The 18404-nt window shown below is 41.6% G+C and overlaps 1 protein-coding gene across 6 annotated transcripts in view; it reads right to left on the reverse strand.

Moving 5' to 3' along the window:
* Positions 1 to 386: 386 nt before the first annotated feature.
* Positions 387 to 18404, reverse strand: part of LOC147023564 (uncharacterized) — a 59262-nt gene continuing 41244 nt past the window's right edge. For 3 of the 6 annotated variants that reach the window (XM_085889065.1, XM_085889066.1, XM_085889062.1), the window contains 7 exons: positions 16622 to 16660; positions 10800 to 11546; positions 6522 to 6604; positions 6284 to 6401; positions 5971 to 6179; positions 4874 to 5839; positions 387 to 2099 (listed from right to left, as the gene is read on the reverse strand). In XM_085889065.1, coding sequence (XP_085745191.1) covers positions 886 to 2099; positions 4874 to 5839; positions 5971 to 6179; positions 6284 to 6401; positions 6522 to 6604; positions 10800 to 11546; positions 16622 to 16660 — 3376 coding nt within the window. In that variant the 3' untranslated portion in view covers positions 387 to 885. The remainder of the gene's footprint in view (positions 2100 to 4873; positions 5840 to 5970; positions 6180 to 6283; positions 6402 to 6521; positions 6605 to 10799; positions 11547 to 16621; positions 16661 to 18404) is intronic. The other 3 variants (XM_085889067.1, XM_085889064.1, XM_085889063.1) reach the window with 2 other exon arrangements.

Below are 18404 nucleotides of genomic sequence, written 5' to 3' on the forward strand. Positions count from 1 at the left end.
TGGCAGCATTTTTGTGGGTGCAATGCTGCTGATGCAGTTCCCCCCTGTAGATTAGTGCAATAACTAGTAATTTGGCCAGGGTGCTGGCACACAGTGGCCTACTCTTGGAAATGACACCCTCGGCTCTTGATAACATCAATCAGAAAATGCTGGTGGTCAGGACCCACCTTCAAACTGTTCAACATTCCCTACTGAAGACTCGGTAAAACACACCATCAGTGATGCACAAGGGATGACATTCAATGAGTTTATATCCAGGTCAGGAATGAACCAAGATCTGACAACCCGATGATGACTGCACTATCACCAAGCTATCCTGTCAAATGGTTTAAAATCTAATGGTTGTAGAAATTGACTTCCAAAAACTTATTGACAAGCAGAAAATGTCCAGCAATCGACAAATTTATTGTCCAATGTATGCAATTTACATCACAAATGCAAGAAAACAACTTAGGGATTTTGCAACTGATAAAGAAAGTACTGCTATTATATGGGACATGCACAAGCAACTCTCACAAAATCCACTAATAGATTAAACATCATACTTAACAATATAAAAACGCTGGGATAGTTTAAATGTCGACTGAAAATTATAATAAAAACATATCGATTAGTAAACACGAACATCAAAAAAAACAAACTATCCAATAGTGAAATGAAAAATAAATGATTTTTAACAATATCAAGAGCAACAACCAAATACATACTTTTTTAGTTTTAAATTTTTAAACAGGGTCTAAGGCTCATGAAGAGCTGAATTCCTGGTAAAAAAAAAATAAATTCCAGGTCAAAAGGTAACGAATTCTAAAGCTACAAAATTATAAACATGTTCTACATCTTTTCTTTCATGATCACATTCAGATCAGAAATGGTTCTGCTCACAACTCAAAACCTGCCCTGGAACTGCTCCCGACCTAAAGGACGAACTGACCCCATCCTGAAGCCACTCTGAGGCATTCCTCCAACAAAACCCTTTCCCATCCATTCTTGGGAAGATGGAAGGGTCTGTTGCTGCACAGGAAACAGGTTGGCTGTCCCAGGCGGTTGTGGTGGTGGCTGAGTCGCAGATGGATTATTATTAGTAGCCACAGCCGGTGATGGTTGAGGTCCTGTTTTGGCTTGTTTTACCAGCTGTGACAGGTTACTGCTGCTGTGCATAAGAATGTCCAAGGCTTTCAGGACATTGGGATTGTTAAGATTGATGCTTGCAGGGTCTACTTTAGGTAATGGAGTGGCAGTTGGAACTGACCTTGGTGCAATTTGTTGGGCTGATTGTTGCGCTTGTGCAATTGACTGAGGTTGTGATGACGATTGCTTTGCTAACTGCGGCTGCTGCTGTTGCTGCAGCGATGGCTGCTGCTGAGGCGGTGGCTGCTGCGGAGGTGGCTGCTGCTGTTGTGGAGGTGGCTGCTGCTGCTGCTGCGGAAGTGGCTGCTGCTGCTGCTGCTGCTGCTGCTGCGGTGGCTGCTGCTGAGGAGGTGGCTGCTGCTGCTGAGGTGGTGGTAGTTGTTTCTGCTGCTGATGCGGCTGCTGATGCGGCGGCTGCTGATGCGGCTGCTGCTGATGCGGCTGCTGCTGATGCGGCTGCTGCTGATGCGGCTGCTGCTGATGCGGCTGCTGCTGATGCGGCTGCTGCTGATGCGGCTGCTGATGGGGTTGCTGCTGAAGCAACTGCTGATGCTGCTGCTGAAATGTATACTTTGCCGAGGATGTCGGTGGTCTATCATAACTGACCGTTGCACCTGGAGCCTGTCTTCCAAAGTCAGGTAAAGGTTTTGCCACCGACACTGGCCATGTAGTTTCAGCTCCGCTATTACCATTACCACTTGCAGGCATACCACTATTACCACTCCCACCAGACCCTAATGTTGGTCTCATAACACCTGGTGCAGGTTGTGGTTGGCCGATAACAGCTGCAGTTGGAGCCTGCTGGCTCAAAAGTGGAGCTCTTTTATGCGAGACTGCACTGGGATTAGCCCACTGATCACGAAAACCAAAGGGGTCTTGCGGTGCTGTATTCAGTGGTTTTTGTTGCTGCTGTTGATGCACAGCTGGTGTTCCTCGGGTCATGTTGGCAGCAGGCAATGGTCCACGTAGTGCTGTGCAAACATAACCAGTAGATTAACTGGAGGGCAGCTGTACAGTTCACTTTTACCAATTGCAAACACAAGTTTCAGAGCCCATACATCGGGTGAGAATTAATGTTTAAGTTTTCAAGCCAATTTAGCAACCACCACCCTGGGGAAGTGAATCAATCCGAAAGACCCATTTCTGGCTTACTGACCATTATCGGTGAGGAGTGGATTCCTCCAAAAAGTTAAATCTTACAAGCTGTCCTTTGTGTGATTACACCCAAATATCACCTCTTAACTATTATGTAACTATGAACCCATATACCAAAACAGCCATATGGTCCTGACCAACAGGGAAGACAATGTTTAGCAGTGGGCGGTTCTGTGTCTTTCAGCCAGCAACCAAGCCAGAAGTTGCATTTCAACTTTAATATATTTCTCCTTGCTACAATTCAGGAACCTTGTTGTAGATATAATGGAGGCCTAAACAGGAGGGATACAAGGCAGAAGCCCTTGCTGGTCAGGACCTCAACAGTAAATGCTGATGTGGTACATGGGTAAATAATTCCATAATATTTAAGAGGTCAGGCATAGCCATGGTGGACAGAATCATGCCTGCTTCCTATCTGCAGAATCTGCTTGTGGTTTCAACACATCCAAGCATTTGTAAACTGCAGCTGGAGTATGGAATCTGTTCAAATAAATATGTACAGTGCCTTAAGAAAGTATTCACACCTCTTACACTTTTTCACATTTTGCTGTGTTTTCACTTGAATTTAAAATGGATTACATTTAAGTTTTTTGTCACTGATCCACACGAAGTACCCCATAATGACAAAATGAAAACATATTTTTCGAAATTTTTATGAAATACTGTTCAGAAATATCTAATTTACAGAAGTATTCAGCCCCCTAAGTCGATACTTTGTTGAAGTGCCTTTGGCAGCGATTACAGCTTCGAGTCTTCTTGGACATGTCTGTATCAGCTTTGCAAATCTGGAGTTGGGGATTTTCTCCCATTCTTCCTTGCAGATTTGCTCAAGCTCTGTCACTTGGATGGGGAGTGTCAGTGAACAGAAATCTTCAAGTCTTTCCACAGACTCTCAGTGGGATTCAAGTCTGGGCTTTGGTTTGGCCACTCAAGGACTTTCGTGTTCTTATTCTGAAGCCATTCCAGTGTTGCTTTGGCTGTATGCTTGGGGTCATCATCCTGTTGAAATGTAAATCTTCGCCGCAGTAGTCTGAGGCATTTTGCACTCTGAAGCAGGTTCTCCTCAAGGATTTGCCTGTATATTGTTCCATCCATCCTTACAAGTCTTCCAGTATCTGCAGCGTAAAAGCATCGACATAGCATGATGCTGCAACCATCATGATTCACGCTAGGGATGGTGTTGGATGGGTGATGAGCTGTACTCGATTTCCACCAGACGTAGCGCTTTGCATTCAGGCCAAAGAGTTCAATTTCCATCGCATCAGACCACAGATTCTTTTGCCTCATGCACTCAGCACAAAAGTCTTTCACATGCGTTTTTGCAAACTCCAGGCATGCTGTCATTTGCCTTTTTCTCAGGAGCAGCTTCTGTCTGGCCACTCTCCCATAAAACCTAGATTTGATGTGTTGCAGGTACTGTTGTCCTTCCAGCAGGTTCTCCCATCTCAGGCACGGAACTCTGTCGGTATGTCAGAGTGGTCACTGGGTTCTTGGTCACCTCCCTGACCAAGGTCTTTCTTGCTCAGTTGTTGTTTGGTCAGATGGCCAGCTCTAGGAAGAGTCTTGGTAGTTCTGTTTTCTTTCCATTTCCTAATGATGGAGCTCACAGTGCACTTGGGAGTTTCAACACTCGAGAAATTGTTTTATACCCTTCCCCAGATCTATGCCTCCTCACAATTATATCTCGGAGTTCTACGGCCAGCTACTTAGAATTAATGGCAGAGTTTCTGCTCTAACATGCACCATCAACTGTGGGACCTTATGTAGAAAGGTGTGTTTCTTTACAAATCATGTCCAATCAATTGAATTGTCCACAGGTGGACTCCAATCAAGTAGTAGAGACATCTCAAGGATGATAAGAGGAAATTGGATGCATCTGAGCTCAATTTGGAGTGCCAAAGCAAAGGGGTTTAATACTTGTTGAGAAGACATTACAGCTTTGCATTTTAAATTAATTTGTAAATTTATCTAAAAAATAAAAATTCCACTTTGACATTATGGGGTGTTATGTGTTGATTAGTGACAGAGATTTAAATTTAATCCATTTTAAATTCAGGGTGTAAGACAACAAAATGTGAAAAAGTCAAGGGGTGTGAATACTTTGTATGAAGGCACTGTAAATCTGGATCAATGAACAGGGAGTCATGTCGTTCAGGCCTCCATCATGTCCTTTCTCCATGGGGATGCCTAACCATAATCTTCCTCCCAAATGGCTTGATCTCCATTTCCAGAGTACATCAGCATAATTCTTTTGCAAGTAAAGAAATCATTTTTCATTTCATACAAGTACTGTATTAAGTTTCATGTTTGCATATCCTTCGTTATTACAAGTTATATGCAGATGAAAATTGATTATAGTCAATTTGAATGTACAGTAAAGCAGCATAAGCAAATTGATGCAACTTTTAATTGCCAGATGCGACCAGGCCTATTTGAATTGGTGAGAATGGTTTTAACAGCACCCTGTTGGAATTACTGAATACGACTTGATGGACATTTGAAATGGTAAGAGTCTGTGCGCTCGCATAAAATCAACCCACTTTAACATTTACTGTAAACCAATAAATAAATACAAAAAGAAAAGCAATACCTCTTTCTTGCAGAAGTTTGTCCCTCCTCATAGTAACATGCTTCAATATTCGTTCCATTTCCTCAAGTACCAAAGGCTTTCCTTCAGCTAGGAGAAAAAGTAATGGTGCCATCTCAGATCTTACAGCCTCCGGATGGGACTGGGGACCTGCAACGTCTGCAGAAAATGGGACAGCAGCCCTATGGAAATTGGGCTCAAGACCCTGGTTTGACTGTCCTCCCATCTGAAACTCTTGAGTATCACTTTGAAAACCCACACCTTCTGGTCTAAAACCTGGTTCTGGGCAATGGTCCATAGTGCCAAAAGGTGGCGCATCCGAATGAAAACTTGACTCACGATGCGTGGAACCACCACGGAAAGGAGCGTCAGGTGGAAGGCCCTCGCTTCGGAAGGTTGGCCTATCACTACGAAAAGCAGGAATATCAACACGGGATACATCAGAATGGAAGGGTGGGACATCAGAATGTGAACCATCAGGGTGGAATACAGGTGCACTAATGCGTGGACCATCAGGATGGAATCCTAGTCTTTCTGGGGGAGGTACTGAGCCACTGCAAATACCGGGGGTTTCTGCAGGATACGGCCACCCTTCACCATGAAATCCTGGTGGCTCAGTGTGCGGAACACTAGCTCGAGGATCGAGGCCATGTCTATCTCTATGGAAGCCCAATGGATCACCTGGGGGCAAGCCGGCATGGAAAGTTTGGGGTTCACGAGGAGGTGCATCTGGAGGATAACCTAACCCTTCAGCCTGAAAACCTGGGTTCTCACCATGAAATCCTGGTCGTTCATGATGTGGACCATCACTTGGAAATCGTGGTTCATTTTTGCCGAGCAGGTAGTCAACCTTTTCTCTGGCTTTGCGAGATGTCTCATCTCTGTGCTTTTCTCGGAGCATTGTCATGTAGTGTTGAGATTCTCTGTCAAGCAATTCTAATGCCACACGGACAGACATATTGTGATGTTCTGTTGAGGAGGAAAACAGAGTTAAAAACAAAAACGCAAAGCAAAATATCAAGAACATTTAAAGAGAATACAGAAAATTTCAAATCAAGTTGCCATAAGTACATTCATAATGATAATACCAAAATGTGTACCTTCCTCACCTTGCGGCTTTCCATACAAAATGTGCACAGTACATGACTGGTGCAGTTCATGAGGAGGTAACACAACTACAGCAAATGGGGAATTTCCCTTTGCAACATCATCCATCGCTTTGGGCAACAAATGTTGGCCATTCAGAATAATCAGATCCACAGTAAGTCCAAGGTCTCTGATTTGCCTGCCCAAATTCTCTGCGTAATCCCTATCAACACAAAAGTAAAACAATAAAATAATCATTAAAAAGCATAAAACGAACTTTAAAAAGAAAAACAAAACAAAACAAAGTGAATGAATAGAAAATCTTACTTCTGCCTTCTGTCTACAACAGTCACAACACAGTCTGCAGGACGTGCAGCCTCATATTCTCGCTGAATCTCCTCAAAGCACTGATAGTACAGGTCATCCTTCTTACGTTGTTCCTCTTCTGTCCGATCACAAAAAAATAAAAATAAAAACAGTGTTTATAAAATCAGATAGCTTGGATTGCAGATGAAAAAAATAAATAAGCAATAAACAAAGTTCAAGTCCATATGCCACAAAATACCTTCAGTCATCACAAACGAATTTCCCATCCGACCGTCTTTTCCTCCAAACATTCCTCCAGCATCATCAAATGCCATTGGACCCCTGAAACAAATAAACAATACAAATATATCACACAGACCACTTCAGAGAACCTGATGATGCATTCTTCGCTCTTCCAGAAATAAATGTAAAACGTTAGTCAACATTACTATACCTGTAGGTCCTGTATGTCTTTTCCCACACAAGAGTTCACTCCAGATAAATCAGTAATGAAAGCAGATATGTGCAAGGTCGTGATATAAGAACCGTTTCACTCAGTTGTGAACTCAATGTCCAATTGCAGGCTGAGTTGAAGTTCTCACATTACCAGTGTGGAAGACCCACTCTGAAGTGGTGCTACTGTATCCTTCCTGACAATAGAATATTGTTGTGGTTTTGAAAAGATCTTGTGAAGTTACACTCAACACATTGAGGAAACCTGGAGTTTAGATATTTCCATAGTAATTCTGTTTAGTTAGGTTACTCATCCTCTCGTATCAGTAGACAGGGAAATTTGGTGTATGTGTATGTGTATGTATATATAGTTTGAATCCCCATTGTAATTCTGCCATTTCTAAATTCCCTCATTTCTTCTATCCCTTCTAATCTTTCTCCCCATTCCTCTTAATGCCTCCTTCCCAGCACATTCATACACACAAGCAATATGCGGCATGCTTTACAAAACACATTCATTACATTACATTGCAAATCAAAGCCGTTCAAGCACAGCGCAATCAACTCGGAACAGAGAAAAAGTACATGGCAGAGCCCCAAAGCACTAAGTATGGCCGAACAAAGCACAACATATGGAACTGGGCTTCAGGTTCAAGGGAGAACCCGAGAGCACTCCAAAGGGAAAGCTGCATGTGAGGGTCATAGAGCGCTGGGGTGACCTTGGCTCCTGAGGCAATTACTCAACCAAAGACCGATATAAACCCGGAAATTGGAGGACTCGAGGTAGGTACGTGTTTGGGGAAGTCACAAATCAAGCTGCACCTGGGAGAACGAGCCTCTGTCACAAGACTCTGAGAGCCACGCAGCGGGGAGTGGACGAGCCACGTAGTTCCCTGGACGTGCCAAACAACATACTGCCTCACCCTATTTGTATCTACGATCGCGACTTCCAATTCATTCACTTGGGATGCACAAAGAGCTTCAACTATTGCCCCTTGACCAGTCAGGGTGAGGTTACTGATTCACACCTCGCAGTTTCTCTCGGGCAAACGCTGCATACACACTCTCCCGACATGTTTCACCACATTGTCCTCTTCCTCTTCTTCCTCCCTTCTCCCTTCACAATGGGACCCACATGAGACAACCAAAGTGCGGGTGAAAAAGGGGTCGCCAACATGCCTCGACTTCTTCTTCCTCTTTACGTCCCCTTTCTTATCTGATCTCCCAGATGTTTGAGGCAACTATGTCATGTGTAGTGATAATGTCAAATGTATAAGGAGTTTTTGAGTGCGAAGAGCTAAAAATGTTTATTGTGTGACACTGCAATCGTCTGTAAATATGTGCCTTTCCAATAGAGACTTGTTATTTCCAAACCTGCTCAGTGTCTATTTTCTCCATTGGTCAGACATAGTATGTCATTAGTAGACAGGAGGTTGTGCCCCACTGTTTCGCTATGGCTATAGACGAGCCGACGTCCCACTTACGGTCCCGCTCAGCTGTACATAATTGATAGATAAGGGTGGTGCGTCAAAAGCACAGTTCCCCATCAGGGGGAGGGAGGATTAATTCACCAGGGAGGTAACGCGTGATTTGGACCCTCCCAGAACTGACCATCTCATATGGCGTCTGTGGTTGCTTCGCAACCTGTCGTGTCGCGAAGTTATCTGCAACTCGTCGGCCTCAGGGTCAAAGGTCGGGAAGCGGGTCGAGAGAGGCAAGTCGTGACCCGGCCGGCAAGCCCGTAACAATATAATGGCTCAAGATTAGGCTGCCATTATCTTTTGATGCCAAAAGTTATGGAGGATTGGTTTTCCAAAAATAAGAACATAATATTTTCACGAAGTTTGTCTCTTGGTTAAAATAACAGACTGCACCTTGATGTATTTTTGAGAAAAACTTGTTTGCGTTTAAAGCACTTTTGATTTCGATTATTTTTTTCCAAGTCTATGCTATTCAAATTTCACAGATAACATTCCAAAAGCATAATATTCTGATTACAAAAGCAAGAATCAATGCAAAATAATAACACTAATAACTAGAACGGGCACTCGGTAGAGTGCATACCTCCGCCAGGCTGAACAATTTACTTGTTGTATCCCTCTGATAGGCTGGATATGGATACGGATCTGAACCAAAATCTAATCGGCTGGTTCTTGTCACCTAACCAACTCATCCACAACCTTTTGAAATATGCTATATTTCGTTTTTCGCCCCATCTCTCAATGGTATACCTGGTGTTGGCTTAATGGTTAGGGTGGCAGGCTTTGGATCTGAGGGTCCTGAGTTCAAATCCCGTTCAGCTATTGAATTAATACCAGGTGGGATTAACTCGGCCTGTCATCCTTCCGAGGTCGGCAAAATGAGTCCCAGCATGCTGGTATACTGTGTTTGAGTGGCGACCCATCCAGGATTGTACCCAATAGCCAAGGAGACTGCTTAGGAAGCACCAACGCTCTGCACAGAGTATGGTCCCAATCTCCTCCTCTCAATGGTGAAGAATCACTTAAAAATTATCGGATACGGATATTAACCAAAATCAAATCAGTTCTACCTCATCATACACCCAACTTGTCCACATTTCATCCGAATCTACGATATCATGCTATGTATTGTTTTTGGCCCCATCTCTCACGGGTGAAGAATCATATATTAAAAAAAAAAATTAATTCCAGTATCCGGATCCCTATCCGATCTTCACCAAAATCTAATCAATTCGTCCTTGTCACACACACACACAACCTGCCCACCAAATTTCATCTGAATCAGTCTACAACTTTTTGAGATCTCCTACACAAACAAAGAGGCAGGGGTGAAAACATAACCTCCATCCATCACAGATGGTGGAGGCAATCTATAACAATAATAAATGTGGATGTGTGTTATCCATAACTCCAAAACGATGAAATCTAGCAGCCCAAAACTTTGCATGCATACTAAGGGAACTCCAAGGGAGTGCATCAATGAAAACTGGGTATTTAGATAAAGTTAAATACCCCTTTTGAAAAGCATTAACAGCCTTATTAAATTCAAACCAAAATCAGGCTTAGCCTTGGTCAGCCCGCGTTCACCTCACAGGGGTCCTTAATCCGCCATTTTGTTTCATCCTACTCAAAAAAACCTTGGCAATTTTCCACGATGACCTCTCATGGACTAATTAAAATATATCATCGAGATCAGTATTCAGATTTGAGGATTGGAGCAGGTGAACAAAATAACTGTCAAAATCTGGAGTGAAATGTGTAAAAATTTAAGAAATTACCGATTCTCACCAAGTGTTATTACGTATTTTCTTTGAGCAAGCAAGGCTGTGACCCCCTCCTCCATATTTACAAATTGCCAGAGCATTAACTTAACGTTGTTGACGATTCAGAGAATGACATTGAGTGAAGAAAAGATTAAGGAATGTGCCGAAAGTGTAACTTCATTGAGTGAAACGGAATAATTACGATAAAACGCTCATCATCGAATGCCTGATCATCACTGTATACATCCCTAATCAACTGCAAGCCAGCCGTTCCTTATCAATCATTTTGTTGGAGTCCTTTCTGGAGTACTTAAGTCACTTGGCGAGCACTCTACTGAGCTCCCAAGGTTAATCGCAACGAGACTTTATAGAATCATATTTTTAAGTGGTGTAGCCGCTTCAATATTGGGAATGTCCATTTGTCCGTCCGTCCGTACAAAAAAATTTAAGCAGTGCAGACACTCAATTGACACAAGGGAGAGCTTTAGCTGCCGAGCATCACGCTCGAGAAGGGAATGCCAAACCGTACCGCTTCCATCAGACACAGGTGCGATTTTTATCACAATACACCTCACTCAGGGTTTTAAACATTTTCTCACAATTCATAACTTATAAACACATGAGCCACCACCTGTCGTGGAGAAGGGGTGGGAGTCGGGCGGGAGCAGCCAGTTGGTGGGTATGAGGGAGGGAAGGAGGGGAAGAGGTGAGGTGGGAGTCTGGAGGGAGCGGGTAGGATGGGAGGAGGGAGGGGAAAGTGTGGGAGGAGGGACCAGGTGTTACGGGTAACTTTGATAGAAAAAAATAGAGGGGGAAGAAGAGGAAAAATGAATAAATTACCCAAAATGAGGCTCATTTCTGTTTGCATTCCAAGCCTGTCTTCCATCAGCTTGTGTCCTTGCTAACGGAGGCCTCATTCCATCAAGCAAAGGCCTCCCTTCATTTCCAGGTCCAACTGCCCTTAGTGGAGGCCTGAGAGCTCCAGGTGGTCTCAAATTCAATGGTGGCCTTCCTTCTGGAAAAGGTGGCCGTAAAAAATCAGGACCTCTTAAATCCTGGCCTGGTCTGACATCCATCAGTGATCTCGCATCTCTTGGTGGTCGTCCATCTTCTCCCATAGGACGCAGGCCCCGAAACTGCCTATCCTCTTCAGGTTGCGTTGGCTGTGGTGACCCAAAATCTGTGGATCGAGGACCTATATCTCTCTGTGGTGGTCTAAAGTCTGCTGGTCCTTTATCAAACCGTGTTGGTCTTCCAAGTCGAGGTCGTGCCGGTCCTTCAATCAAAGGCCGGTTCTCTGGTGGTGACCTTCTTTGTCTGCCTGTATTAGCACTTTGTGATGAAGGCGCATCTCGTGGTGTCCATCCATCTCTAGTCCCCCTGTTTTCTGCTGGTGGCCTCATTTCACGCCCCTCTTTCACATCTTTACCAGATTCCTCAGTGCTCGGAGGTCGACCATCCCTCGCATCCCTCCCATGCCGGTTCAGAGATGTGCTTCGTCCATCGCGTGTTGGTGACCTACTGCCACGAGGGGAGCGCACATCCCGGGAATGCCTTGAATCTCTGATTGGAGAACGGTCTCTTCTCCTGCAAGGAGACAGGCAAGTCATTCGTTGTATCAGTAAGATCTTTAAAAAAAATAAAAATAATTAAAGAACAAGGTTCCACACCAACATTTTCATAATTTGCCTGAAGAGTGAGAAAGAGAATAGTCAGTTTCAAATGTACAAAAACAACATGTATTTTGCTCAAATGAAGAGAAACTTTACCCCCATTTTCAAGCACAAAATTAAATATGGATGCAATTCTCTTTCAACCAACAGAATAAAACCAGTCTATTTTGTTTGACTCACAAAGAATTGTACTTACAGACGGGCTAATTCCCCCAGAGAATTGGCATATTCTATCCGCCAGTTGGAGCTATACGATACACATTTATATATTTTATCCACCAGGAGCTATACGAGAAATGTGGCCATCCCGCCCCCCCCCCACCCCCTCTTTAAACCCATGGGACCATTAATCTTTTTAGGCACAGAAAACCTTCCCTTCATAGCAGCTGTGACTGTGGTGTGGGGGAGGGGGGGACATTTTTCATCTATTATGTGCACGAGTACAAATTTCTAATGCAGGAATTTGCAAAAAGCTTCACAAAGAAGTGAATCATAAATATACAACAGCGTACTTGTATTTCCCCCAAATAAAAAAAATAAAATTTCAAATGAATACTGATTCGGGTATTTCATAAATTACTATTAAGCCGTGGTGGTAGTGTACCAACTCGGAAATGCGTGCAATCAAGGGTTATTGGGTAGTAATAACCATTCACCTCACAAATTTAAATTATGAGGGGGGTAGTCAAAAATTTCATCACCTTGTAAATCATGTTTGTGGAGGTCAAATTTAGGTCACTGAGCACACCATGCCTGTCTTGATCTATGGAGTTACTTCTACTTTATTTCCACCACAAAAACACAATCTACTAATTCATACATTAATAATCACATTTTTACAATGAAATTCATCCACCTTAAGATTGACACAACCCTTTAAAATTGACTTTCACATTTCATAGGCTCGTGGGACAGCCTAAGCCAGGGGGGTATGCGAGTTCGCCTTGGAGTTGTCTGAGCCTGGGTTAAAATCTCGACCCATAAAAACAAGCTCACAGTTGCCAGTGCTAGTGCTAATGGCAGTCAAAAGCCATTAGTATTTTACACTGCAGGTACAAATGTGCATAACATCACATGTGCCAAAGCCAAACCTTGACTTTTTAAAAAAAAATAGCCCAAAGTGTGTGATTTTTAATCGATAGTTCTTGTTAAAAACTTGGTCTTTAATCACGATTTTTGGGATGTGACAAATATCTGAACGAAAGTCCCATCAGAAAATAAGGGGTATGAGCTCTGTCAAGAGGCAAAAGTCGTCATTTGCATAACGTTCGCAAAGAGGAGGAGCGGCTTTGAAAATAGGCAAGATGTGACATGAAAGCCGATGAGTAAGCTAAAAAGCAATAAAGCTGGTCATTAACCAATGCTTATTAATGATCAGAAAAATTTAACAGCCTTTATATATTCACAAAGATATAGCACAGGTATTCTTTCAGAATCAATATGATGACATAGTAATGGCATGCACATCACAACAGGCTTTCAGGTCACCATCCTTTTGAGTCAACAAATCTACAGTCCCATTATTTTACATGTTCTACAGGTTCTTCCTTTCTCATTCTCACTGCTACTACTTTTGCTGTAATTTTCAGATCTTTCTCCGTGCCTTTGGGATTCAAATTTGTATGTTAAAGCTCCGTATGACCAACTCTCCACCATACTGTCGATACACGTCGTGGCATCATGTTTCGCTTTTAAGCATCCTTGACATCACATGGATGTGCGTGCGTGTGTCGTAAAATACCAATGACTGCTCTTTGCCATTCGGCCAAGGTAAGTTTGCACATATTTGATTGCTGTGTACATCCAAACCAGGTTTCCAACTAGATATCAACCACAGCTGTAAAAATAAGTTTTTTTAATGTCCCTTTACTTTATATAATGTTCAACAAAAGCTTTTGTTTCAGTGAATATTTTTTACATTGCAAAAAGGATTTTTGAAAATAAATTCACAGTCTCCCAAGTACTTTGCTCAATTATTGGAAACAAATACAGCTTTGTCTGAATAAAGCTTTAATACTGCTAGTGATGCTCCACTGCATTGCGTGGTATCAAACCATGGAGATAAAGTAATAATGTGCAGGGAGAGTTCAGTCAACGGTAAGATAGATGAGAGCAAAGTCAATGGTGTGCCATCCCAAATTCCCATGCTTCCAACCTTACGCAAAGTTGAAATACAGCAAAGCGTTGCACCAGGAATGATCCAATATCAAATTTCGAGTTAAATTTCTTTCTGGTTTTGATCAACTTTTGAGTGTGACCTTAAGTCTCCACCCCCCCCCCCGGGGCATGAACCGGGGGTCAAGTCCCAAAGAGTTGACATTTCATGCGTCCCCCAATGTTCATTGCATATACAAAGTTTCATTACCTCCGTCCACTGAAGGTGCACGGAGGTAATGTTTTTATCCCTGTCCGTTTGTGTGCAGGATATCTCAAAAAGTTGTGGACAGATTTTGATGAAATTTTGTGGACAGGTTGGGTGCATGACAAGGACGAACTGATTAGATTTTGGTGAAGACCTGACGACTAGAATTTTTTAGAATGATTCTTCATTGAGATGGGGCCAAAATATATATATATATATATATATATATATATATATATATATATATATATATATATATATATACATACATACATACATACAGTAGACTAGGTGTAAGTCGGCAGCGTGTAACTCGTCACTTCGCCTAAGTCGGCAGCGTCAAAAAGTCCCGAATTTATCTCATGTTAAATCCCTTTGAATAAAGGGTCATCCCTCTGTAAATCGTCATCTCTAAGTCGTCACTTCGTCTAAGTCGTCAGATGTTGTCCGTTCCCACGTAATGGAAACTCAAGTAAATTACCACTCCTAACTCGTCACACGGAACTGCTGCCTCGTGAGAAGCCCGATTTCATGGAATCGTGATGCTCGCTCATTGGTGTACACCGCCAGTGATAGGCTATTTATAACTGCATACACACGTTGATCACACTGCAGGCAGGACAATGGCGACAAAGCGTAAGCTTACAACTAAAACGTACCAAGAAAAATACGACATTATCCAGTTTTGCGAGGCAAATCCACTGATGAAGAAAACAGACATAGCTGAGAAGTTGGACATCAAACGGCAGACATTGAAGGATATCTTGAAGAATAAGGGCAAGATATTTGGACAAGTGGAGAAGATCGTGAGGCCGGTGGGAAGTGTGAAATGCGTGAAATGTGTGTCCTTTGAAGATGTCGATGACGCGCTCATCATCTGGTTTCGGCAAATGTCGGCTCAGCCAAATATTCGGTTTCGGCCGATTCGGCCAAATATTCGGCTGATACTGTCTTTCGGTGGAGGATTGCCCAGCCAACATCATGGAATACAATGACCGGTTTGAATCCTTTCTCATGCACCAAATGCCCAAGAGTTTGAGGCAGTCAAACATTACGGATTACTTCACGAAGAAGTAAAGGATCGATTGAGCTTAGTGTTGAAGTCCGATCATGGTTTTATATTGGCTTGTTTTGTACATTACCGCACTCACTTACACATAGGCATTGAGTGGTAATCATCACCACGATGACTGTGTGTCATGTAATTTGTCACCATACCATCACCGATGGTATATGAGTTGTCTTACAGAGTTGTTCATTATCTTTACTTTTGATAAACTGATTCATGAATTCCATCTTTGCTTGATCACGTTCCAACTCACCAACTCACCCCCACCTATGCCCCGAGGATTGTGTTTTCCTTTTGGTACAATTGCCGGCTCTCACACATTTGTGTCCAGGCCACGCGCGACTTCATCCTTCACCCCACAGTCATCATGAATGTTCGCATACGCGTAAGTCGTCACTTTTTTCTCGGTCCCGATGGTGACGACTTACGCCTCGTCTACTGTATATTATATATATATATATATATATATATATATATATATATATATATATACACATATATAGACATGGCATCTCAAAAAGGTGTGGATGGATTCGGACAAAACTTGGTGGACAGGTTGGGTGTGTGACTTGGATAAATTGATTTGATTTTGGTGAAGATCCAAATCCGGATCTGAGCGGAGGTGCGTGCTCGACTGAGTGCCCTTCTCGTTCAAAAATGTGTCCGTAATTGCATTTTTCGGTATTTGACCTTTTGACCCAGTACGAGGAGGTTGGCCAACAATAACTGCTCTTGCCCCTTCGAGTCATGTGGTGATCATTACTACCAAGTTTGGTGAATTTCTACAACACTGTTTAGGCATATATAGCATGACAGACAGACAGATGGAGCCAATTACAATATCCCCCAGTTTTTTTTATTTTTTTTTCCAAAAGCATGGATATAACTAGAGGGGGAGCACTCGGTAGAGTGCAAAACCTCCGCCGCCAATACTGCTAGGTCACTCAAGTGAACCTGATATCCTATTCATTCAATTTGACGTCAACAGTGCTCACAGAGTTATAGTTTGCAACTTTCCCTTTTACTTTTAACTTTTACATACTCAATTAATTTGTGATAACTAGATTCCTTGAGACAGAAATTGATTTTACGTGGGTATATCCACCTGAAGTTCCAAAATCAGCCGCAATTATAATTTTGGCATGTTATTTGTTGGAAATCACTTAAAACATGGAGAAATGCAAAAAAAAAAATTCAAATATTTTTTCAAATTGCCCGCCACAGCGACCATATTGGATTTTGGACCAAGTCCAAAATCTAATGGCATGATCCTTGGACCAGACCTAACCCCCCCACTAAGTTTTGGCATCCGTCGAGGAGTTTTTCCGTAATACTGTTCACAAACAAACAAACAAACAAACAAACAGAAAGGGGTGAAAACAGTAACCTCCATCCATCTTTGATGGCGGAGGTTAATTAAGCTTGAACACCATGGTTATTGTGCAATACTTAATACACTGTAGCAATAAGAAAATGCAAATTAAATGGCAAAAGACATCAACAAACACAAAATGAAAATGGCTAGAAAATGCTTTAAGGATTTTTTTTTTTCTCTAACCTTGAAGTTGATGAATCACGTGCTGTATCATTCCTATGGCTGTAGAAACAAAGACAGGATGAAGACAACTGATGTTCATCAATATTCACCTTCATGTTCGATGTCTTTAGATAATCAAATTGCTAAAAGCATTTTTTATAATCTCAAGCCTGTTGAAACCCAAAATATAAAAGTTATAATAAAAATAATAAAACATTGAAGCTATAAACATTGACGAAATGGAAAAAAAAACATCAAAGCTATGAACAAATTATTTAAAAGCAAAAAAAAAGTTCCTACTATGATATTTCAAAACCCCTGCCGGCATTAAAAAAACGGTGCTGCAATTTTTCATCATTATTAATGAAAAAAATATATATATTTTTTTAATTTCCATCAAAAAAAAATTAAATCAAGTTTTTTTTTTTTTTTTCAAAGGAGAAAAAAAAACCCAGCATCAACATGTCTTTTTATCATTATTTTGTCAATTACATATTTGCCAAGTTATCTTTGCAATGAATAAGATGGTACCCTATAGTTCATATTCTGCATCTAAAAATGCTTCAAATTCAATTACAATCCATAATCCTTCATGTTTTCTGATAATATATTGTGGAATACCATCATTGCTTTTGCCAAAGCATCTCAAAACATTGATTAACATTTCTGATGCCAGTGTGCAAAGTTAAAACAAATGCTTTTCATTGGTAACTTTTGTTACTAGAGAAGAAAAGTGGCACCATATCAAATCAGCTGGGATATTGGAAACATAAATAACAAATAAAAGGTCTATTACCATGCCACAAGAAGCAGTGCAGTTTTTTTCACATTTTGTACAATAAAACATTGGTGATCAAATTGGGTAAAGTAAGAACTGCATACTAATAGGTACAAATTAATTTACCGATAATGAAGTGAAAGTAAGTAATATTTGTTGTGTCACATCTTAAAAAAGACAAACTATTTAGCATTCACTCATTGGCATGTCACATGTGAGACCTATGTGATAATTTATTGATTCACTCAGGATAATTCACTTTAATCAATGGTACATATAATTTGGTGATCAGTTTGTATTCAAATATCGCAAACAAAAGGCAAAGTGATCTTTCCAAAAGTACAAAAACACGAGAAAACAGAATTTGAGATGAATGCATAAATAGATATGCCTCCGCCCATGTTAAAGGTCAACCCACTGTTACGTTTGATCTCAATTAAAGGTCACATGAGAGAGACAGACAGACAGACAGAAAGAGAGAGAGACAGAGAGAGCACGAGAGAGAGTGAGAGAGAGAGAGAGGCAGACAGAGACAGACAGACAGAGAGAGGGAGGGACAGAGACAGAGAGAAAGAGAGAGAGAATATCAGATGCTTATAACTAGGCATGGGTGAAAGAATCCATTCCCTCCATCGCGGAACTGGGAATGGAACCCTAAATTCCACAGAACTGATTACCTGCCTGTAACGGTTTCAAGTATCAGGAGTCGATTTCTACTATGCCTTATCTCACTTCATCCATCAATATAATCCATCTGTTGGTTCAGCAAATTACATCAAAAGCTTCTTCTGTCAATCTTTACAAAACAGAGAAAAATCCATTTTTCTGCATCTTGGTTGTTGAAGTTGTGAAGAAAGTGGGCAGACATATACTCACGCACTGTGTGCTGAGAGTCTGACGTCTCCTTCCGGGATCCGACAGAAAACATTTGGCTATTATATCTAGATAGAGTATTGCGAAATTCCAAAATTATCATATTTCTTAACAGCAAAAATATCATGGCATATTTATTATATTTATATTGTT

The sequence above is a fragment of the Eptatretus burgeri genome, chromosome 7, assembly GCF_056783735.1.
Source record: "Eptatretus burgeri isolate ZD-2024b chromosome 7, Ebu_testis_v1, whole genome shotgun sequence".
Classification (NCBI taxonomy): Eukaryota; Metazoa; Chordata; class Myxini; order Myxiniformes; family Myxinidae; genus Eptatretus; species Eptatretus burgeri.